The 25,973-nt window shown below is 31.7% G+C and overlaps 1 protein-coding gene across 1 annotated transcript; it reads right to left on the bottom strand.

The window, feature by feature from the left end:
* Nucleotides 1–24,969: 24,969 nt before the first annotated feature.
* LOC132726093 (uncharacterized) lies at nucleotides 24,970–25,731 on the bottom strand. The gene has a single exon (XM_060711361.1). The coding sequence runs from the start codon at nucleotides 25,729–25,731 to the stop codon at nucleotides 24,970–24,972; it is 762 nt and encodes a 253-aa protein (XP_060567344.1).
* Between the last annotated feature and the right edge of the window lie 242 nt (nucleotides 25,732–25,973).

Raw genomic sequence — 25,973 nt, 5'->3', positions numbered from 1 at the left:
CCAGACCTCTCGCTTCCTAAGCGAGCCCGAAAACCCTTCAGCCACGGTGAATTTATATGTGAACGGCCTGAAGAAAACCATATTATTCTAAATTAGGGCTTGTAACGACTTTAACTGTTGTTTAACACAGATGTAAATAATCCTGGAGCTTACTATAAGCATGTATATTTATAAAGAATCAAACGGCTGCAAGTTCTGTGGTATTTTCTGGTCTTTGCAATCGTACTGTATATCTGTATGCATTTTCCTGTATAAGTTTATTTTTATGTATTATAATTCCTTTTGTAAGGCACCAGAGTTTGATACATCCGTAATTCTGCATAACTAGAGTTGCATCAAAAAATCATTTATGTCCTTTTTTTTACGACAGCCACACTTTATCTTTGTATATCATGGCTACTTCTTTAACAAAAACACTTAAAAAAAAAGAATTTAACAAAAAAAAAAGTTTTCTCGACTGGGATACGAACTCGAGACCTGTCACTCACGAGGCGAGCGCGTTACCCTTGTACCACGGAAAAGTTATACACAGTGTGTCTGAATAATATCAAATCATTCTAAATTTGGAACTTCCATTGCAGTTCGGGTTTGTAATCCTTATTAATTTCGAGGTATTTTGTTTAGGCTAAACCTGTTGTTTATAATTGAAGTAGATATTTTAGCAAATATCCTATCGCCCAAACGGTCCGGCATGTAGAATCTATATATTCCACTACTCGGTTTGTGTAGTATTCGGTAATCAACATGGCTAAAAATAGTATTTTCATTGATAAAATCATATTCATCCGCGTAATTTGTGATTGTGCATTTATTGACAATTCTATAAGCCAACGCTATTGTTTAACTTTAAATGCGTTGTAATTTGTTGGATACTTGTAACAAAATAAAATATTTCTTTCTTTTAAATCGCTAGTTTTTAGCTGTTTTGAGAACTACTTGTTGTTAGGTTTGTAGTAAACTTCTGTGTCAGAGATTGAATGTCCGCTTTGTATTTAGTTATTTTCGATCAGAAAATACAATAAAACAATATTAGAAATCTTTGACCATTCGGGAATTACTTTGCTTGAAAATTGATGCGCCTGTCTTTGACCATCTTTACGCAGTGATCTCCCCTGAATTTTTCGGCTTTAGTGTACATACAAAAGGGAAGTAACCGCTCCAAAAAATTGGACTACTTTCGGCATTTGCAATTAGCAACATTAGACTCTGAAATTTCGCTACCATTATTTGTTTGGTCTGACGACCCAAACAAATAAAAACCGTTTGCACATAGATACCTGTATATTGGCTTTGAAATGTATTAATAACTAATTCATGGTAATTTACGATTTGAATGCTGTAAAAAATAGTCATAAATATACAGTCGCGTGTACAAAAAGTAAAAACATGTGATGCGATAATCATAACCAAATGAAAATATAATTTACTTTTATTTTGTTGGAGATGGTGTGGATAAAAGTTGAAAGTTGTTATAATTATATGGCGACTTTCCACTAATTGGTATCACAAACATACAGTATTATAAATTGAATTCAGTGTTATGCTATGGTAATGAATAACACATTATTTTTAAACATTGACATTTTATTTGGCACATCTCTTTTTGTGTCTCAGCCTAGAAACTTAAACTTAATTTGGAATGTTTTATTCATCAATACATTACCGCGCTTTCTTGTAGGCGGTAAATATTTCAGCGGACGTTTTTTTTTTATAAATTTTAGAAAACTTATTTCAAGTAAACATATCATATGGGAATACATTTCGAATAACCTATTGTTTGGTAATATACTAAACGTTTTAATCTTTAAAAAGTGGTTATAAAGCTTAAAGGAATTTCTATATAGTAAATGTTACGTAATATTATTTTTGAGTTAATTTGTAGTTATCAACAAAATTATTGCTTTAAACAACGACATTGCCTTATTTCTTTAGAAAATGGTTTTGCAGTATTGAAACGATGATGTTTTCTTTTGTCTTAAATTATCATGTAATTGTTAGCACATAATGATCAGTTGTTACTGAACATGTCAATATTTCTTACATCACTGCCGAAGATACACAACCATCCCCTAAAAGGCACATTATCCGTCAGAAACAAATATATTTTTACTTCTTTAGATAGGGCAAACATCAATTGATAATGTTTAAATAATGGTTTAAGTGTAATGTTAGATGTTTATTACCTAAAAAAGTACGTTATTGTTGTTTTAACTTTTGGCCCAACCCTTTTGTATATTTACATTAATGTATTTATATAAAATTGTGAAAATTTATGTATGTTTATATACAATAAAACATGTTAAATCTAAACTAAAAAATAGCGATGAATATGAAATAATTTGTCATAAGAGCAGTGAACAAAGTAGTATTATGACTCACATACAAAATACTTATTCACTGTAACTGTACTTATTGCCAAAAGGCAACAGATGAAATATATGGTTCAGGCCAATGAGTAACATCTATGATACTTTAAGAGTACACCAAAATTATTTACATGAGTATTATGTACATACGATAAATTCAATATAACAATAGATATTTGAACTTTCAAACCTATTTTATATTTGTCATATTGCCAAGCGACAATACATTTTAGATTTCATTTTCATATCTTTGCACATGCTACAATTTCTTGTCATGCAAAACATATATACATTTAAAAAGATCAACAAGACATTTCAATTCATATTAAGGGGAGCGGTGGCCTAGTGGTTAAGGTGTCTGCCTCTCAACCCAGAGATCATGGGTTCGAGCCCTACTCGGGTCACGACCATGTTTCTCCATATGACACCAGTACTGGTTGGTTCTAGGAAGCGGACTCGAAAGTAATTAATATAAGTTGCAAGAACTTGTTTCGCAATCGAGCTTAAATAAATATGTTTAAACCAATTCATATTACCATAGGAAAACCGCCATAAGATATTTTATAGCTCTGTAAAAATGACACCTACCGGTTTAATAATTGTCGTCTGCAACTTGAACTATTTTTTGACATTTATGATCGCGCCTTCAGCAAGAACTGACAGATTGATTTGATAATTAAACAAATATGCCAGCTGTATATTATATATGTTTATATGTTTTACTTTCAGCAATAAATTAAAGATATGTCATAAGCAGTTACCCTTTTATCGATGGCGTCGATAATCTTATATAATGTCACTGTGTCATCTATTCTTTGCTAAGTCCATAAGTGACGTCATTTTGTAAACAGAGCGCCGGAATATTATTTTGCCATTTTTGACCTTTCTGTGTATGTCTTACTATACAATTTAATAAGATAAATCTAATGTTGATAGACTTATATAGACTCTTCCAATAAACGTATCATAGATTACACGCTGGCAGAAGACTTTCTTAATTTAATATTGTTAGATATACTCGATTTCTTCAAGTCGACTAAGTCGGTATATAATGACAACATCAATGTATCAAGTCATCAGCAAAAGCTGGTTGAAAGGGAGTAATTTTTATAGTGAACCTAACTGAATAAACATACTGAAACAATTTTAAGACTGAATCGAAATACTCGTTCATATAGATTAAACATACATTTGTTCTCTAGTAACTGCACAACAAAACAAAATAAATATCCATGTATTGGTCACTTGTGTAATATTTATAATTTCACTTTCTTTACATATTTGGGGTAGACATATTTAAAATATCTAGACTTAGTGTAATAAAGCAGGTGAAGCATTTTTCAAAAGAGTATCTGAGAAAACATATGTGTTTAGCAACATGTTGATACATTTACTACTTAAGGACATTTAGTTCAAAAGCGATATTTTGCTGTTTGTGTAATTTACCCACATCTCTAGAATGAAATTTATATTAACATGTTCCAACTTTGAAACGTTTGTTGATGTCAAATCAATCTGAATACAAAATCACCAACTTTACATTTTGGCTAAAAAGAACTAAGTAAACTGTTAATATGTGAAATTAACAACTGATTTATATTACTTTGGATATAATAATTAGTACATAAAAAATAACTCAAAATGTCATTTTCTGTATTTAGAAGAAAAAGACTTTGCCCTTGCTAGAAAATAGCATTTTCGGAATAAAGATGATTCTTGTTCAAATCTAAACATTATTAATTATCGCTTTTACTATAAAACATGTCTTACAAATCATAACTTATCAATAAAAAACATGATGTCATCGTTAAATACCCTTTTTTTATTTCTGACTCATTTGCAATTTACGTGATGCTTGAAGAGTTGCACATTGCAAGGCCATCAGGTAAAGTAAACATTTCAAATGTTAAAACGATTATGTTGTTTTATAACTTGATTTCATTAAGCAGACACAATGTTAATCAATACATTTGCAGGTTATAATAAATTTCCCAAATGGCCATAAAACACTTTAAACAGTCAGTTTGAATTATGATTAATGTTTTTATTGTTCCGGCTGTTATATTCCCAGTCTGTTATTATGTGATATACTCTTAAATCATTATAAAAAGGCTAAAATATAACAAAATCACAACAATGTTTATTTTCAGAACAACTTATGAATGTAATTGACATAACAAGCCAGTAAGGTACATGCCTCCAGATGAACCAAACTTTATTAAGAAAGTTATACTTGAGAAATATGCACTAATTGTTTAGAAAAAGTAAAGAGAATCAAGATTCAAGTAGTTTAATTTACATGTTATATTCGATGACGGACTGATTTTGTAGTATAAATTACCATATTAAATTTTAGTCATGCAGAAAGAGCTATTTTTGCATATTTTGGCGTCTGTTTGGTAGTTATCGTGAATTGAAAGTGCCGTAATCAGTGTGTTAATTACTTTCTTTGTGCACTTCACAGTGTTGTACTTTTAAATACATTTTCAAACTTTTTATGAAATTTAGCATGAATCTGAAGGCATGCTGCTTTAAGTAAAATGCAAGTTATCTGATTTATACAATATTACTCAAACATAATAATGAGTTGAATATATTTAATATATAATATCTTAAATGCATTGTTTTCTACTTTGATAAGCCATGTTTATTATTTGTTGCTTTTTATCATTTGCTTTTCAAAAATGATCTCTAACATGCTATAGTTCTGTTGACAATGCCTGAACATATATACAAGTATTATATCAAATTATCATCATTTTTTTTCCAATTCTTGCATTGGTCTCAGCACTATTCCTAATTGCATGGAACTAATGCTACGTGGTGAAGTGTAATTTATATCAATGGTTTTTATTTATAACTTACTACATAGTCGATGATTATAGTAAAATGCAATTAAAATTCAAGATAATATTATTGCTACTGCTTGTAAAGTCGTCAGTTGCCGTCGACCAATTTGTTAAGATACACATTTGAGCCGCGTCACGACAAAACCAACACAATGGGTTTGCGACCAGCATGGATCCAGACCAGCCTGCGCATTCGCGTAGTCTGATCAGGATCCATGCTGTTTGCTTACCAACTCTTTTAAAGTAGAGAAACTGATAGCGAACAGCATGGATCCTGATCAGACTGCGCGGATGCGCCATGCTGGTCTCAAACGCACTATGTTGGTTTTGTCGTGACGCGGCTCATTTCTTTTATTTTAATGCACACATTGTAGTTTTGACTTTCATCTTTTAAAAAAATATCGGAAAAAGTATTAAAAGCATTTAACTAGTACGATGTGTATGTTTTGATGTCACGTTATTTAGTTTAAACTAATAAAGTTTAGTTTTAAGCTCATAAAAGTTAGCTTTAAGCTGTTAAAGTAATTGATGTTCGAACATAAATCTTAAAACTTTGCAAGGAAAATCCGAGTTTTATTACATTTCTTATGGAACTTTTATTGCAACATTTTATGTACGTATGTAGAATTTCTATGTAGAATTTGTTGTGAGGAACCGCCTTGAAATCATGTTACGTTTTATTGTGATTACTGACCAATATTTGGAAATTAATAGCAATTACATTTGATCGTAATGGACACAATAATGTTTTGATAAGTATCATTGAATTGACAGTCGTTTGTTGCAAGAAATAGTGAATGACTTTAGACAAACTGCATTATAATAGATAATATTTTAAACGAACAATGATATGTAAATAAATTTCTATATTGCATTGATTTTAAAACCAAATTACCATTATTTAATAGTCTCGTTGTTCATATTATAATGTAATATTATGGTTCTGAACTTTGGGGAATATACAATTATATATAAATATATAATGTAATAATATGTTATTATTTACTTGTTAATAGCCAAGGGCATATGCCGATTGCTCAGTAAAGATTGGTTGATTGATTGATTTAATTGGCGATTATTGGATGTATTATATAACTAGAAATTAAGAAATAAAAGTAAGGATACAAAATGTATCTCATTTTAATTTTATTTAGTATATAATTATTGTTTTCTAACGAAAGGGCAACCATTATAAATTCACTGTTACATCCCTTAATGAAATGTTAATAAGGGAAAAACGAGCAAGCTTTATAGCGAATACATTTTGTTTAAGCACATTAATTTTGATTTACTCCTAAATGCCAAAGTTATTTAATTACTGTTTAGTTGCATAAACAACCCAAAATGGCAATAACGTTTTTGATTTTTCTATATTGTTTTAAATTGCATAATTATGTACTACTTTAGTATTATAGATCGTAAAAAGGTCTAATAAAGTGGCTGAAAGATTAATTATATCATCGTAAAAGAAATAATGGAGTTATTTTCAGATGTTATTTAATTGTTTTCTCTTGTTGTCACACCGATACTGCGTACTAGATCATTGCTGAAAGCTGATGTCAACAAATGTTCAGTCTTAAGCAATATATATTAAAGAAAGAGAAAATGATATTTTATGTTTAGAATATGAACATAAAATAGAGAGAAATAATAATCCCTAAAGAAAGCCCAACACGACAAAAATAGAATTGTTGCAGGCTCGGTTTGATTGAGTCTGTACATGGACGGTACTGTCAACTGCAAATTACCGTCCACGCCCCCCCCCCCCCCCACCGACTTATAAGCAGAATTCAACATTTAAAAGTTAACGTTTAGACGACTATGATCATAACATTGTTTAAAATTTGATAAGCATCTTAATCAATGATATTTCAGTGATAACAATTAAGAGTTGTAACATTCTTTGCTTAAATTGACTCACTTGAGTATTACAATCTACATTCATTATAGTAAAACTGATTTAACTCATTCGCGATTGAATACCTCCTCCACTTACGCATACTAATATAATTATTGTATATTTAAGAAATAATATATCCGAAACTGTGATTTTAATCACTGTTTGGAGTTCGGGTGCGAGGAATTATATCATGAGGGCGTAGCAGAGTGATGTAATGTTGCGCATCCGAACGACAAACAGTGATGTTATCAAGCGATAAAATCACTGATTTGGATAATTATATAATTTCGATTCTAACACGACATTAACAAGTTAATGTTGCCGTACCTTATAATTAAACTAAATTGCGTCTGATTTGTTTCCATACTTATTTTCAACGCGTCGCATTTTAGTGGTTACGTATAATGAATACGTCACATATCTTAATATAGAACGTCAACGGTGATTTTGTTGCATAATAATACACACTTTCGGTTCTTCTATGTTCAAAAGGGAAAATTGCGGGTCGTGTTAGAATATAATTTATTATGATATACACACAGTCTTGTCTTATACTGTTAAGTTGTCCTCATGGGCAATTTGGTCCAATGGAATATTGAAAATAAAACTTAACCTCAAAACGTATAATAAATATATGTTGATATGGAAACTTTTAAAACTATGCAAATATAATTAAATACAAAAATACGACTTTCGAATTCTAGCATATACATGTAAATACACTATTTTGTCAACCAGTAAAATATTTGAAGTCATGCAACATTTTTCAGTTTAATCCCGTACTTTTGCTATTACAAAGTTGAAATCGAAAACAAAACAGTCAGTTAAACCTTTGTAGAGCGACCCCCTGTAAAACAATATATTTGTGCAACAAAAGTATACACTTTTGTTAATGAAAAAATAATCTTGCATGGGACTTTGGATTCTTTCATGTAAGGAAGCTATCCAACTAGCTTACGGAACGTCGGCGGGTTTACTCAAGTGCCCGTTCGTGCTTGAAACGCTGCACGGAGGGGGCTCTGAGGTCTTCCTCCGCAAGTAAATCTGAAAAGTCGCCATATATCATTTCTACAATGTTGATGCGATGTAACCGCACCTACACCCCAACCCCCAAGAAAAAGACAATACTTTATTTGTATGTGTTAAAATTATTGATATTTTATATCGATATCTAATTATTGAATGAATGAGCTGAAATTGGATCTTTATTTTATCAATATTCAAATGCACTATTGGGGTTAAATAATGAGAGGTTTTTTATTTCCCTTGAATGTCAGATTTGATTTAATCTATAATCAACGATCATAGTTTTGTTTTTATTGTTCATCCTGTGAATTAGAAAGCTTTTGAGTTGTAATAGAAATGTTATGACGATAAAGTTACATTTGCGAGCTTTTTATCATATCTTGCGATGATCAATAAAACAGCATTTTATTATAAATTTCCCAAATGGTCACGAAACACTCTTTATGTGAAGTGTACTTTATAGCATTTATAGGCATGTACAAGAGGTTTACCGACTTTTGTGCAGATGTCATAGTTTCGTTGTATAATCAAGTAGAAATGAATATTTAATATTAAAGAAATAGGCAGACTATGGTGTTAATCATTTAAAAACGGTTTTTATAAGTTGGAGGTTAATATGAATAAGCCTGCAGGTACGTTGCAAGAACTTACTGGATATTTGTTGTTGTCGTAGTTTTTTTAAACCTCTCAATAATGTTGTACGGACATATGTCCGTATGTATTAAAGCAGCATGTCTCCAGATCCGTGCTATATTCATGAAAATTATAAAAAATGTATTACGGAGTAAAATATTGTCAAGCGAACAAAGAAAGTAATTTTAACAAGGCAAACGGCACTTAAAGTATATAAAAATTACCAAAAATAGATCAGAATATGTAAAACTAGCCCTTAATGCGTTGGTCAAGCAATAGAAATATGGTGATGAATACTGCAAAGTCAAAAATTGTTTCATGTAAATTATTTCTTGAATTGTAGTTTTTAAAACTTTTCTTAAATCTTAGTATTTTTTTTTAATGTTTTGGCTTATCTGGATGCAAGCACCTTTAACGATAAGTTTTGATTACAATTAATAAGTGCAACAAAACGGTGCACAGCGTGTTAAATATTGTGTGATATGTATAATTGATCACTCGTGATATTATTTCATTCCTAAAGTACACACCGATAAATCACGATAACTCGTGATATTGTTTTATTCCTATCACGATAACCACCAGAACATACCGATAAATTGCAAAGACTCGTGATATTGTTTTATTCCTATCACGATAACAGCCAGAACATACCGATAAATCGCAAAGACTCGTGATATTGTTTTATTCCTATCACGATAACCACCAGAATATACCGATAAATCGCAAAGACTCTTGATATTGTTTAATTCCTATCACGATAACCGCCAGAACATACCGATAAATCGCAAAGACTCGTGATATTGTTTTATTCCTATCACGATAACCGCCAGAACATACCGAAAAATCGCAAATACTCGTGATATTGTTTTATTCCTATCACGATAACCGCCAGAACATACCGATAAAACACGATAACTCGTGATACTGTTTTATTCCAATCACGATAACCGCCAGAACATACCGATAAATCGCAATGACTCGTTAAATTGTTTTATTCCTATCACGATAACCGCCAGAACATACCGATAAATCGCAATAACTCGTGATATTGTTTTATTTTTAACACGATAACCACCAGACGTACCGATACATCAAGATAACTCGTGATATTGTTTTATTCCTATCATGATAACCGCCAGAACATACCGATAAATCACGATAACTCCTGATATTGTTTATTTCTATCACGATAACCACCATAACATACCGATAAATCACGTTAACTCCTGATATTGTTTATTTCTATCACGATAACCACCATAACATACCGATAAATCACGATAACTAGTGATATTGTTTTTTTCCTATCACGATATCCACGAGAAATTATTGATATATCGCGATAATTATGTGGGTCATCAATTAATCTGGTCAAAAGATACTGATAAATCGAGTTATGATGCTCTTCAAAATGTTTGGTCTAAAGACATGTCAAAGTCGGCTTGATTGAAAGACTCATTTCAAAATAAAGGCACGCGTAAGACGAACATTATATGTTACTTACACATGTTTTACTATAATCATTACCTTGCTATGGATGCTGTTATTATTGCATCGAAGCGAAAATTAAATGGTAAAAAACGCTTTTAATATCAAATATGTTGTTTTATCAGTCAATGATAGATAAAAGTGTTGACTTATTTCTCCGCGTACAAAAACAGCGTACCTCTTATAGTTCCAGTATAGTTTTCATGACATCTAGTCAATCAGTAACCGCAAACTAATTTATTGCAGTCAAAAGCTTTTTTGCCAACAACAAACACCTGCATTTGATATTAATTCCATTAGTTTCAAACTAGATTTATGACATCTTTTATTGACAAACACCATGACCTTGATCTTATAGCAAACATTAAACCTGATATAGTGTTCTATGTAGCATTTCGGTTATCTTTAAAGAAAACAACAATAAAAAGAAACAGGAATAGTTTTAAACTTACTTAGATTATATTACCAGAACTTCATTCGGATAACTTTTATAATATAAACAGAAATTATACATACCTGTAAACTTTATATATTCTCTACATTTATGAGAATAAAATATAAATTTAGTTTTTCCAAAATAAATTCGTATGTTGAACATATTTTAATAAACAAAATGTTGAACATATTTGATGGAGAATATCGAGATGGTCTTAATGTAAGGAAGAGAATGTCTGCAATGCCCTTTGAGAAATTACTTGATTGAATTGTTTCCCTTGTATTGTTTTCTTGCTAAAGGTCTAATATTGGAAAAAGTAAGAGGTGATTTGATTATATGTTTTGATTTCTTTGTTGTTTGTTTTCGTTTTGTTTGTTGTTGTTTGTTATCGTTTTGTTAGCTATTGTTTGTTTGTTTGTATGTTGTCAATATAACATTCAAATTAGATACAATGTATCTACGTTTACATAATGTTTACAATTATAAATAGGTTGTACTCGTCATAAAATTACTTGAGCATAACATTGTAATTGCTATAATTTTGATATAATATTATTATGTAAATTCACGATTCCTTTAAAATATAAACAAAACTGAAATAAAAAAAAAATAAAAAAATAAAAAACAACATATGATATCACTTATCATTGTTACATGGCCAGTACAATGTATGATATCATTAAATCAGATCATTGTCTTCGCTCCGTTACTCTTCGCTACACGTAGTGGAGCGACAGTTAGGATATGATTTTAATGAGATTGAATATAGATTTGATATCATTAAGATTTCTGCCGATGATTACTATTACGTAGTGAAAATTAATAAAATGTTGGCAAAGATTGAATTTGCGAGACTTAAAGCACCATGCCTCGAAATTCATGTTAATTTTTTGAAAATGTATTTGGTTGTGAAATATTCCAAAAGGAAGTAATTTACACATTATCAATTTCACTTACAAACCAAGTAAATTACCAAAAAATGTCAAAATATGCATAAATAGCATTTAGTAACGCAGTAGTAATAAAGTTGTAAATACTGAAAAATCAGTCATTTATCGCACATAATATGTAAAATGTTACTTGAATCTTGGAACTGTTTACTTTTCCTTAAATGTTAGTAAATTTTTCTCAAGTTTGATTTCATTGAAATATTTTGACTCATCTGGAGGCATGTGGGTTTAATGGAGAAAATGTATCCTATAATGAATTCTTTTAATATCATGATTATTCCCCAACACACCGTTTTAGAATAATGGTATTAGTTCAGACTTACTTCAAAACATTCTTATTTTTTCGGACATTTGGGAATTATTAAGTAAAGGATTAATTTAAGATAAGCTTTTATGTTCCTAGGCAAAAATAAGAAATCACGTTGCTTTCATTTAAAGAGTTCTTTACCATGAAAATCCTTGTTTCCATGGAAACAGGATTAGTGATTGATATAATCCTTAGAAAAAAGCGTTTGCTTTCAATCAAATGATTACATATAAATAAATCCTAAGACAATGTATAGATCAGAAAATAAGTACAAGCGTACTTTCAACGCTTATAACATTTAAAGTTATACTTTGCTCATCTTTGAGTTGCAGATTTGTATTTGAAATGTAGGAAATTCATCCTTAATATGTCTAATTCGAATAAGTGAAAGTATAAACTTTCTTTGAGAAGCTGCATTCCTTATTAATTGTCAAATTAATTTGTTCTATTCTTATAAAAACTGCCATTTTTAAATGACACTTTATAATCATAATGTGATTACATGTATTCTTGAGAGTTTTAAACGTAATACATCTTCTCTGAAGTTGAAGTGTTTGCATTCAAAAGATATGTGTTAACATTTCAAAAGAGACATATAGTAATTACCAGTTTTCTTCAACTATCAAATTTAAGGTTATATATCTTTAAATGCAGGCAGAAATAGAATATTTTCTAGCTCAAGTAATTGATTTTCTTTTACATTTTTGGTTAATTTTTCTCTCACGGTCATTTATATAAAAACTTGAAAATCTACAACATTAAACTTCATAACGTGACGTGAGTCATACACATTTTGGGATTAAAAGGTCTAGAGAAATCACATGAGCGCAAAAGGTTAACGCCAATTTTTTCTCAAAAACTATAAAATCTATTCGCTTTAAACGTGATATACTTATTCACTTATGATTATCAACATGTAATGCTATATAACAAGGGCAGATAATCCTAAAATTACATTTTTTCAAAGTGATGCTATTTTAGGATGTAAGATTTTGTTCGTCTTCTTTAAAGTTAAAGGAATTCCACTGACGTGAGAAGAATATGGAAATTAAATTTCTCTATAGATCAGGAAGGGTTCTAAAACAGTAAGATATTCAAATGACTAGTAAGAAATATTCTCAAAAGTAAATTGAAAAAACGTATTTTGTGCTGTTCTTAGCCAGATTATTGTGAAAAGCGTTGCAACGCTTTTCAATTTTGGCTAATTGTGCACGCATGTTATTGGTCTAGATTTTCATCAAATAGAACACTAGTCTCGAAAAAATATTTCCAGCCCTGTCATGTCAAAAAAACTCAGTGGAGTCCCTTTAATTTCACAGAAACTACCAAAGATATACAATTTAAAATATTAAAGTTCGAATGTGTTTCTAAACGACAGTAACCCTGAAGGTCAATTTTGTTTAAATCTCTTTTTATATTTTCACTTTAAACTTATTATGGTAACAGGATTTAACATTCTTGCAAAAACTCTAACGTTAACGGCATTTTACATTCAATTTGTCGAATTTTCAATTTCAACACACAAGTCCTGACGAGGGTTTAGTGTCAACGGGTGACATTTTTATTGGCCCCTTACAGGACACCAATTAAATCATATGCTTTGCTCACTGATATGTATATGTGTCTGCTAAATGCCATTTACATTTACATTATACATGCATATCAATTAAATGGAATATTAATTAATAAATAGATGCACATTTTTCACTGCGGCTATAATTTCAGAAATAAATACCAGGTTATCCTTCGTGGGGGGGGGGGGGGGGTCAAACCTAAGGGTCAGTCAAGTTATGAGTTAAGGCAGTCAATTAACACCAATTTATGATAATGTTTATTACCTCGAAACTGAACATACATAGAGAATTGAATTTCATGAATATATTGAATACGTGTATATACATAAATAGAAGGCAAGAGATAAAGCGTTAATGGACACTCTTTGCGTTATATGACTTGTATGAAGATATTATGAACATTTATTAATAATATATATTCTTTGGTAAAACGAATAAATAATTATTGAAATATGTAGTTTGTTTGACCTTCCTCATCAAATAAACTTCTTTTATTTCAATAAGATATTTGAATACATCGGTTAGATATATAACACATTTCTATACTAAGAGTGTTGCTCTTGTGCGTTTTATAGTTCGGTTTATTGTGCAAAGCTGTATTCTAATGAGAATACATATACTGAGAATACAGATACTGAGAATGATACTTTTACTTATTCGCAGGGCCCGACTGTGAATACAGCTTCCAGAGAACAAGAAAACGCTCTTGAAAAGTACATTTTACGTAATTTTCTTTATTATAGTCCTTCTGCAAGATAGATAAAGAAAATCGGAACAGAATCGAAGGAATAAATTAATTTTTGATAAAAACTATTTCGCTGTTATTGAGTTTATTTTGTTTAAAAAGCACCAACTATTACTATATAATTCGAACACTTCAGGTACAAGACCACTTAATGATTTAATGTCGTGAGGTTTCTTAATACCTAAAGTTAATATTATTTACTATAAAAGCCTAGAGACAAATAAAAGAAAATACTTGGTTTACAGGATAGACACTATTTCTTGTGAAATGAAAAATACTGGGAATTGTGTAGCATTTGATTATTTTTTCCTTTGATATAAACATACGGAAGAACAAAAGGTGGCATACGGGTATATGGATTTATTTTTTAGAAAATAAGATAGGTAAACACACGCACGCACGCACACATACAAATGTTCGTTTGTGGCATAGAAATATTAAAGGCACATAATGCCACGGCATGCTTTTATTTTTTGCTTTCCAAACGCTTTCTGTTTTGAGTGTCCTGATATAATTTCCAAAAGGTTACACTTTGGCCAATAACCTGAACTTAAGTTTCCGTCTGTTGCCTTATGGCAATAAGAACAGTTGTAGTGATTTAGTTCTTTGAATGGAAGTCATAATACTAATTTGTTTAGTTTTGGCTACTTTTATGACAAACAATATCACATTCGATTCGATTCTACTTTCTTCGTGTGATTAAGCACTTTTGGTTTTCTTAAACTACTTTCTAAACATTATTAAAATCATGTTTACCCTTTATAAAAAGAAAACTTCAAATTCAATTCTGCGGCACAATGTGCCTTCAAAACGAATGACAAAAAAGATAAACTCGTGACCATAAGATTATTAAAAAGAGAAGAAAGAAAATATCACTTCGTGATTATAAAAAAAAAGAAAAGAAAACTAAAATACGGAAAAAAATCTAATTCGTGGACACGAAATAATAAGAAAAGACGCCGGCATATTAATTATGGCCACACTATCATATAAAAAGAAGCAATTATACAAATAATACGTCTGTGACCACGCAGAAATTAAAAGAATTAAAAAGTCTTGTCAAGAAATAATTACATTGGAAATGGGAACAAATATGAACTCGTGACTTCGAGTTTATAAAAAAATATACGGATATGTCTCCGATGTGCTTCCGTATATAAGATAATTGTAAGATAATATTCATGTGTCTGAAAATAAAAATGCCAAATAATTTCAATATCATTTCCATGATTTATATATTAAATTTAAATGCGATTTCTAAAGATACAGCTCATGACTCTTTTCTCTTTAAATGAGCCGCGTCACGACAAAACCAACATAATGGGTTTGCGACCAGCATGGATCCAGACAAGCCTGCGCATCCGCGCAGTCTGATCAGGATCCATGCTGTTCGCTATCAGTTTCTCTACTTGTTATAGGGTTTGTAAGCGAACAGCATGGATCCTGATCAGAGTGCGCGGATGCGCAGGCTGGTCTGGATCCATGCTGGTCGCAAACGCACTATGTTGGTTTTGTCGTGACGCGGCTCAAATTATTTGATAGAGTGTTTCGAACGAGAACGATTAAATTACGTATAAACTTTTGCCCTTAATTGAACAGACGCATTGAGTTTTGTTGTTAAATCTTAATTCCGGAATAATATTTCCTATTCATAAATGTATTAATTGCTTGGAAGATATTTTTTCTTTGCGCAAGGGCAAGTTAATTGAATTAGTATAAGAAATTATTACGCAGAAGATAATTTCACTTAGATGTAGACAGTCTTGTGGTTGACATTTAGATAATTTACGAGTAGCGGTAGTCATTTAAATGCTGAAGTGGTCGACAATAAAATACATTTGACATTATTTAAAGTGCAAAGTACAATTTGTAATAGATTTGACTTTATGGGAGACTCAACTTTATCTATGAAAGTAATATATCAAACCGAGCCTGCAATATGTTAGTGTTCATCCGTGCTGTTCTACAGAAATTAGAAACTTCGACGGGAGCGATAGCGACAGGAGAATGTTTCTCATTTCTGTAGAACAGCACGGGTTAATACTAACATATTTAGTGTCAAGATTTATTTGGCCTTATTATCATTCACTTTATTACATCACTATGCGGTTCTATGAAGTACTTTAAAAATAGAAGTCGACTATGGACGGAATTCGATAAAGTATCGTCTTTTGTTCATCTATGAAAATTAACGCACAGAAAAACAGCGTTTTCATTGGATGAAAAATAAAGTTGGACACTAATTGTGTTTTGTAGATAAGTAAATTTAAATATCAAAATCATTTTGTGATGGTTCATATCAAACGGACACTAAAAAGGTCAAATGGTGACTTTACAGTTTCATTGTTGGAGAGCGCCTAAGTAATATCTACAAATATTTAAGGGTTATTTTATTTAACAATGAAGTAACTAATTAGTAAAGCATCGGCTTTTTCTGTATTCTTTGGATAAAAGGCTTCGTACGTAGAACATAAAAACAGCAATGACATTCGCGCGTGTTATAAGGTAGTGTGCGTTCGCGTAACGTTCTCGTACAACTTCTGCAAATTTTGTGTATGCCTGATTACGATGGGAAATTTACGGTTATCAATTTCAAAATATCACTGTTTTTCTTTCTTTTTTCCACTGTATTGAATCACTTTTGCTACGGTGTTCCGATAGAGTTGTCGTAGACTAACTTATATGCCAGATGGAAATTAATGTAAAATGTAATATAATTGCAATTAATCCAAATTTTACATGTACATATACTTTAATATATTAATAAATTACTTCTATTACATACTGATCTCATAATAACATTAGATCAATTCTATTTGATCTTTCAAAAATTGGCATATTATATTGGATAAAGTAAATTAATTTGACATTAGCTACTGCTTTATGGTTAGAATTAACTGGAATAGCCGGAAGGATTATCCCTCAACATCAACAGGCTTTACTGCGGTTTAAAACGTATGGCTTTTATTTCATTTAAAGTATTATGCCGATTTATTCTAGAATTCAGTAACATATGGCTTTTCATTCCTATAAAGAATTATATGCCGATTTATTATTTTATTTAGTAAGATAGTATAAATGTAAGTGAATTACTGAAATCATCCCGGTGACAAAATACATTGAATTTGTATGATGAAATCAAGATCAACAAGGAAGGATGGCATTCTATAAACGCGTCCCAAACAAAGTCCAGCCACACAGGGCGATAGACAAGGAGCCCAACTGAACACCAGACAAAATAGGAAAGGGCACAAGGGGAAAGTACGATTACTATTCCCTTGTGACCCTCTCCTTGTGCCCTCTCTCACAAAGAGCGTTATGGCAGAATAATTATCTGTTGCTATGAGGAACAATATCGCAAGATATTATATAATATTATAAAAAAGTCTAACCACTTCAGGCTTCAACTTTATTTTAATTATAATAAAGAGTTAAGTATGCTGAACTTCATTTTTAATGATATTTTTATATAAGGCCTGCACTTAAAACCTACAAGGGAAATTTATTGTATTTGTTCCCTTGGACGGGGGATATGCCTTATTTTGTTAATTCTGTAATTTCATATATTACATGTTTTAATCGTCTTTGAAAAAGAATGAGAACGTGACGTAAAGGTTTTGATTTTAGAAAACAAATTACTTCGGATTCTTCATAAGTTAATAACAATACTTTCTTTTTTGTGCTAAAATATTTTCTTGTATGTGTTTTTTACAAATATTTTTTTCACCTTTAGTCCAAATGTATTATACTTGTACAGTTTAATTAACTGGTATTAAAAAGTAATTCCGCACATTATTACTGTTTCTTGTTTTATTCGTTTGTAACATAACACGAAAGTGTCGTTAAGGTACAAACAGTTATAACAATCATAGTACAAATGAAGTCAATTATTCAAGGGTTTCCCTAGAATCATAAACCTAATTGGTCATACAGAAAACTTACGCAGACATTGCTAAGTAATTAGTTAAAAATATGAGACGGTGATGCCTTTCAGAGCGGAAGTTAAGTATAAGAGATCGTTTTATCTCTACATATAATGAAATAGTACAGAATAAAGTTCCATATATTCTATTTAATAACAGAGTATAGAATACGGATCCGTATATTCTAGCTAATGACATAGTATAGAATAAAGATTCGTGTTTCCCTTTCTCGCTTTATTCAATGACAGCAATTCAAGATTTAATTGTTCATATAATATATTTACGAGAAAATAATATGTTTTCAAAGCAATGCTAATATTAATTAATGCCGCAAATCAGTTAAACACTAAGTAAATACTGACAATTTTAGTTTTCTAGGGAGATAAAAAGATTTATGACATGAATATATATAATAATTTATTATATATCAGTATAAATTATTAGTTATAAAGATTCTTGACAGGTTATATGGCCCTATATAAACGGTTGTTTGTATATATAACCCGAGCCGCTAGAGGATTAAAGCGCGATATCTTCATTAATCGACAGCAGCCGAATATAATAAACTATATAAACGTCACGATTATCCAATGAAAAGCGACGTTACAAACGTGCAGTATTATAAATATCAGTTTAAACTGTTGTGAGTCCATATATACCAAAAGAAAAAGAAAGAAAAAGAATAAAGATCAACAAGGCAAAGGCAACGTTCACAGGCAACGTTCCAAGCCGCCATATATAACCATTTTGTTATTTACGGAGTGATTCTAACCTCTCATAACTATTGGAGTCCAATGAAAGTGATGTTTTTGTACATACGTAAACAGCTATTCAGTATGTGCATATTGCGACGTTTTCTCAGATATGATACATGGTTTAGTGCAGATTGAAAGCTGGACAAGTCCATTTTAGATATTGAGTGTGATAATGGTTTCAGCTTTGTTTTTGTAGGCCTTGAATGAGACATTTTAAGCTGCTTATGTGTGTTTTATAGCTGTTTTGTCTTAGGGTATTAGAGATGACGTTGTTAATTGATCATGTTGCTTAGGTAATAAAGGAATAGCTGGGAATTACACATTTCCTGGAAAACACAATGGCAGTCTATCATTGTATCCATTATCGCTCTTTTATTTGTCAGTGGGTACACGGAGATATTCCCTGAGTGACCATTTGTCCTTTTTTAATGTCTCACCGACAGATAAAAACAAATGTTTGGCCTCCACGGAATTCGCTAACAAATTCTTCTGACTGTCTGATTAAGTAAACTAGGCTGGATAAGATTTTTTCCCTGACATTATTATTACATCTAAAGAGATGCTTTCACAAGATTTGTAGTCTAATTGGCGTTTTTTGTTCGGTTTATACAAAACAATTCCCGATAGTATAGAAATATATTTTTCTCTTAGAAAGTAAATGTTATATGATACCGTGTTATTGCAAGATAGTTTTTAGCATTGCTTGTTGAACTGTTTTTGTTTTCTATGGCACCATCTGGAAATGAAAATGATCATTTCTAAACCCATATACGATGGATTTATTGAATGCAGTGTCAACAAGAATTGTTGTTTTGTTTTTGTTTGGTTTTACGGCGCTCTAACACAATTTACGACATTTGGCGCGGAAACAGGAAAAGGATAAATTTAAAAGCAACACCGGGTCAAAACCATCTCACCTGCTGGAGCCAAGAGGTGCATAGACTTAAGTAATTCGAATCCACTGGTCGCCTCTTACGATGACGCAGGGTGAAAAAACAATAGCTTTATTATGATGTTATAAACCTTAAAAGCAACTCCTCATCCACAAAAAAGGCGACACGCTTTCCTTTTAAAGTTTACACATGTCTTTGATATCCTAATTATGGAGTACTGACTAACACCCATAATTCTAGTTAGGATATTGACTTAATGACAACTTCCTTTTATTTAGAAACTTCCCGATTTAGGTTCTGTCTGCAAATTATATCAAAGCAAATATAGAAGACATTGATTTGAAATTTCACACTTCAGACCGATTTTTGTATGACATTGTAGGCGATTAAAAACCTTTCCACAGAATTTAACTGAAATATTTCTCAAAATGAACTGCATGACCCTTGTTTAAGAAGATGCATATTTGTATTGTGTTAACAAGTGCATCTCTGGAAAAAAATCCTTTTAATCTGACATATTGAAATGATTTTCATTGTTTCCTTATATGCTCATATTTAGAACTAGCAAAACACAAAGTTAAACTTTTGTTATCTGTGTATTTTCAGTGTCGTCAGCTGTTATCATTGCCGGATCAGTGATTGCAGTTTTGGTAGTCATACTTGCGATTGTGGTAGTATGGAGGCTGTGTAGTGTCAAAAGACGTCGGCGATCGGCAAGCTATGAACAGATTGTCTCCGAACACAGGAAACATTCTAAGGTAGACATAGGGAACCTTCCAGATGGAATAACTGCGTGAGTGTTTCTTATTGTATACATTTTGTGTTTTATCTATATATGCTACAATGTAATGTGTTGTCATAACAAAAATACTACATTGAATAAAATGTCAGTAATATTTGTCAGTTTCATTTATAAACAGCAATCAAAAATGGAAACGTCACAATCATATGTTACTAAAAATAAATTCAACGAATTGTTCGACTTTTTTACATTTCAATATTTATACTATCTACCAAAATTAACAGATTGAGTGTATTTTCGTTACGGTTATATTTCAGTCAGTATATAACTTTGTCAAACGTATGAATGTCGATGGCAGATGTCAGAGACATGGTTTTGACTAGGTTATTTTAAGCCGTTATTTTTAGATAGTTTATATTATAAGTATATGTTAGTGTTCATCCATGCTGTTCTAAAGAAATTAGAAACTTCGACGGGAGTGATAGCTACGAATAATACTAATATACTTAGTGTCAAGTTTTTTTTTTGGCTTCATTAATATTCACTTGATTTCGTCACGACTATTTTTACAAACGCGGTTCTAAGCACTATGAAAAATAGAAGGCGATAATGAACGGACTTTAACTGTTGTTCTATGGAAATTAACAAACATAATTTATTAAGAAATACAGATATCATTAAGAAATAAATGGGAAATAACCACTGTGAATCGTGAGGTATAAAAATAGTAATTGATATAACAGCATATTTACACTTAAGTTTTAGATAAGATTCTTCACTATCAACTAGCTTCACACAATAATAATGAAGTATTTTGCTCCGATGATAGAACGAGGACTGCTAAGCTAAGACTCTCTAATTCTTCAAGCGTTTCATTCATTTTCCTTAATAGAGGGTATATCAGATTGCCTTTATTTCTAAAATGTTATTTGATTATAGCTTTTTTGAAAACGAACGGGACACGTTATTCAAATACAAGAATGTCACAGAAAATAAATATGCTTAAGCCTAATAAAAAAAAGCTCGTGCGAATTTATGTTTCTCTCACAGATGTTCAGAAGTTTTACTCAAATAATCAAATTTGCTGAACATTTAAATGCTTCTTTATTTCTGATATTGGCATTCACTTTAAATGGATGAGCAAAATAAGAGAAACTTAAACATATCGTGTTTACGAAGCCTCGTTTATTCTTTTCTCAATTGTATTATATTGTAATTATAATATTATATACGTATTAATCAGATATTTTAATGACTGTTGTAACATTACTTTTTTATATTTTGAAGATTTCAAAGTTAACTATAAAATTGCTACTGTGTTTTGTATATCAAATCAGCTGATAGAGAAGTATATAGGACATGCTCTACTTTCTTGAGATGATTAATTAATACTTATTTGCTGTCAAACTCATTCTGGCCTTTTTTTTACGCGCTTTTGCAATTTGTACCTTTTTTCTAATGTCGTATTTTCATGTAAAACAACATTTTGTATATTTGGTATCTCAATATATTGCATATTATTATAAAATTTTTATTATGTCTTCGGGTTTGAAGTTGACGTTGAAGTTTTAGTATGAGCTGTTTCATATTCTGTTCTTCTTTGAGTATTAAAAAAATCAACCAATATGTTAGATAAATATATTTATTTATATAGACAAAGAACAAATCGCCAGTGCAAAAAATTACCAAGCCATGCGGAAAATCTCCTGGACATGTACCTAGGGTTAGGGCTTTAAGCATTAAATTCCATCTATAAATATGCGCCCTTAGGCCATGTAGGCGGGATTTTAAATAACAGAAATCAGGGAATAAATGTCTTAGGCACCAATGTTTTATTCGATATTTCCATATTTCCTTATTGAAAATGTCAAACATATTTCCTTATTGAAAATGTCAAATCGACACTAGGGAACATCTATTGGTTTAACCGGTTTTCGTGTTTTTCTGTGTGTTTTTGTTAAAACTTACACGATAATTAACAAACAAAATGAAGTAATAGTTTCCAAAATTATACATTATGGTTTTGTCATTTCTAGTACAATTACTAAGCTATTAAATAATAATCTGCAGACATCCCATATTCTAGTACATAAAGTACAAAATATATGTTATGCTGCGTAAATAGGAGTTTACTGTCAGATAAATAAAGTAACAAGTTTGCACAAAAATCATATTAAAAAGATGATGCAAAGTTAAAAGAACATTAGAGACTTGCAACATCATTAGTTTTGTGTTTCCGACAGTCTGACAACTAATGACACTATAACATTGTCATTAACGTAACATGTTCTAGCTAAAGAGCAAAAAAGTAGTTCCTTTGACCTTTACTGATCTATTTGTATCAACTAAATAGAACAACAACAAAACCAAAATTCTGAATATATAGTATATTGTATCGAGCACTTGGGTAAAGATGAAAAAATTCTGGAAACAAAGTGATCCCTCGGAAGCATTAATCACAACAAAATAACATAAGAATTGCAGACTCGGTTTGATTGAGTCTGTACATGAGGGATAATGAATAAGTGCAACATCCCTCACGCCCCCTAGCACCGGCTTGAGCGGTACTCAATTCTCAACACTTTATAGTGTTGGCATCAATGATCCCGAAGGACCAGAAAATATAACAACACTGAAGTGAAGTACGGGGCAACTTTTTACGGCTGCCACACGGCACTTGACACCTGCTGTTGTGAAGTACAAAATTCTGGAAACAAAGTGATCCCTCGGAAGCATTAATCACAACAAAATAACATAAGAATTGCATACTCGGTTTGATTGAGTCTGTACATGAGGGATAATGAATAAGTGCAACATCCCTCACGCCCCCTAGCACCGGCTTGAGCGGTACTCAATTCTCAACACTTTATAGTGTTGGCATCAATGATCCCGAAGGACCAGAAAATATAACAACACTAAAGTGAAGTACGGGGCAACTTTTTACGGCTGCCACACGGCACTTGACACCTGCTGTTGTGAAGTACAAAATTCTGGAAACAAAGTGAACCCTTTTTTAACGATGGTGCTAACAGCCTGGTTATCCGTAAACCATTTGACCTTGTGACCTATCAATATTTGTCTAAGAGATTGTATAACTCTAAATTCAGCAGTTAACTCTCTCCAAGTAGAGGATCTTAACTTTTCAGTATTTGACCATAAACCATGAGCCACCCCATTTACAGTTTCCACCTCATAACCTGAAAATCCTGTGACACTGGCGTCACTATAGACACACTTAGTGAAAATATCAACAATATGTAACTTGTTAATATTCAAAATTTGTAAATTTGTAAATGCGCTGGCTGTATCTATGCTTAAATTTCGTGTCATTATTTGAGAAATATGACCCAACACAATGGACATAGATATAATCTGACCTACAAAACTGGCAACTTTTTTCACATTAACCCGCCTGTGTTTCTTTATGGAATTTTCAACATCCATTAAAGTATTCAACGTCTTTTGAACCCTTCTATCAGGTATATAAACACTGTTTAGAGTAGAATCAAGAATAGTCCCCAAAAACTCAAGATTTTGCACTGGTACCCACAAAGACTTTTCTGCCTTAGGGACAAACCCAGATTCAAGAAGATCATTTTTTACTGAAAGTGCAGTATCTTGGCAACCAGGTAAATCTTTATCACATCCGAAACCATCATCTAAAAACATAATTATCATTTTCCCTTCTCCTCTCCATTTTGCAATTAGAGGCCTTGTTAATTTGGTAAAAATATATGGGGCTGTACTTATTCCAAAAGGTAATACTAAAAATTTGAAAAATGTAGTTTTGCCATATTCATCAGTCCATGAAAAAACCTAAAAAATCAGTATGAGATGGAAATATTGAAATGAAATGATAAGCAGAATGAATATCAAATTTGTACATGTAACAATCGGGTTGAAAATAATTGAGTACGATTCTGATATCCTCGTACTTTACAGACTGTTTCCACAAGTGTTTGTTTACATGCCTTAAATAAAGTATCAAACGTTTTTTCCCTGATGACTGAACTGAAACTGTCAAAGGATTAACAACAGTAGGAATTTTATCACATTTTTGAATCGACCCTCTCAATAATAAATCAGTAATTGCTTCATGTACAAAACTACTTTCATCTAAAGCAGATTTATTATTCTTTAAAATACATGCAGGTGGCAAAGAAAAGAAAGGAATTTTATACCCGTTTGTGATAACATCCAAAATAAATTCATTAGTTCCAATTGTTTGCCAAAATTTCACATTTTGTTTTAACCTATCTTTTACAATAATAGATTTCTGACCCTGTTCGTACTCGAAATAATCATGGGTGAAACTTTCACCGTGAAAATCAATACAGTTACATCTATAAATAGAATACTCATCTGTCAAATTGGCGGTTTCATTTTCTGTTCTGGGCGTTGTCGGTTGGATACCTCTGCCTGGTGTAAGTGCCTGACACGTATGGACAGTCTTTCCTGTAGTGGGAGAAATCCCCGCATGCGAAGCAGCTGCCATATACCTTTCCTGAGTAGGGACGAAAATTAGATGTACTTGCCCCTGCCTGGAAGGTGGCCGAAGCGGAATTCTGCGTACCCCATGACTGAAGTTGAGGATTCCCACAATTAGAATGAGGCCCTGGAGGTAATGCATTCTTAGATTGCGATGTAGACGACTTTTTCTGCTGACTTCGTTTACGTTTACGTAAAGCCCTGTTTTCTGCCTTAGATATTTTGTTTTCGTCCTCACTATCGCTGGCAACTGGATTAGTCTCGTATTGGCGCACCGTTTCCCAGCCACCCTCACTCGTGTCTGCAATTCGGATGAGTTTATTACGTTGGTGAACTTTTTCGTCAGTTTCCTTCAACAAGTCCAATGCGTAATCAAGTTTATTGTTTTGAATAGCCCAGGTGGCTTGTCCAACCAAATCAGACACTTGATAGTTGAAAGTGTATTGAATCTTGTTACCTTCTTTCTTCCACGAAAGTTCTTTTTCTTTCAACTTTTTGACCTCCGACGTGACGGAAAAATTGTTTCCTTTAACGTCTTCTCTCAAAGAACTGATTTCTTGTCGCTGCCCTTTTAATTGATCGAGTACCAACTGCAACGTTTGGTTGATATCAGATTGTTGAACTTCAGTTTGACGAGAAGGTGAAGAATCCATGTTTAAAAATTAAAGCGACTGTACAGTATCGATACCCAAAGCTGAATGACTTTCAATTACAATTCATAATGCACAGTATTTCGTGCATACGTAATTGAACAAAACAACTTCTGATTGGTACATTCAAAAGATCTATCCAATCCAAAGGAAATTATTTACCGCCTTATTCGCTTCACTTAACCGGCGGAAAATATATTTCATAACCATTTTGATGATCATGTTTTAATGTAACAATTTCCCCT

The sequence above is a fragment of the Ruditapes philippinarum genome, unplaced genomic scaffold (assembly GCF_026571515.1).
Source record: "Ruditapes philippinarum isolate M1 unplaced genomic scaffold, ASM2657151v2 ctg4538_1_1_1_1, whole genome shotgun sequence".
Taxonomy (NCBI): domain Eukaryota; kingdom Metazoa; phylum Mollusca; class Bivalvia; order Venerida; family Veneridae; genus Ruditapes; species Ruditapes philippinarum.
The sequence above is the reverse complement of the archived record's forward strand: the minus strand, read 5'-3'. Positions and strand labels throughout refer to the sequence as shown.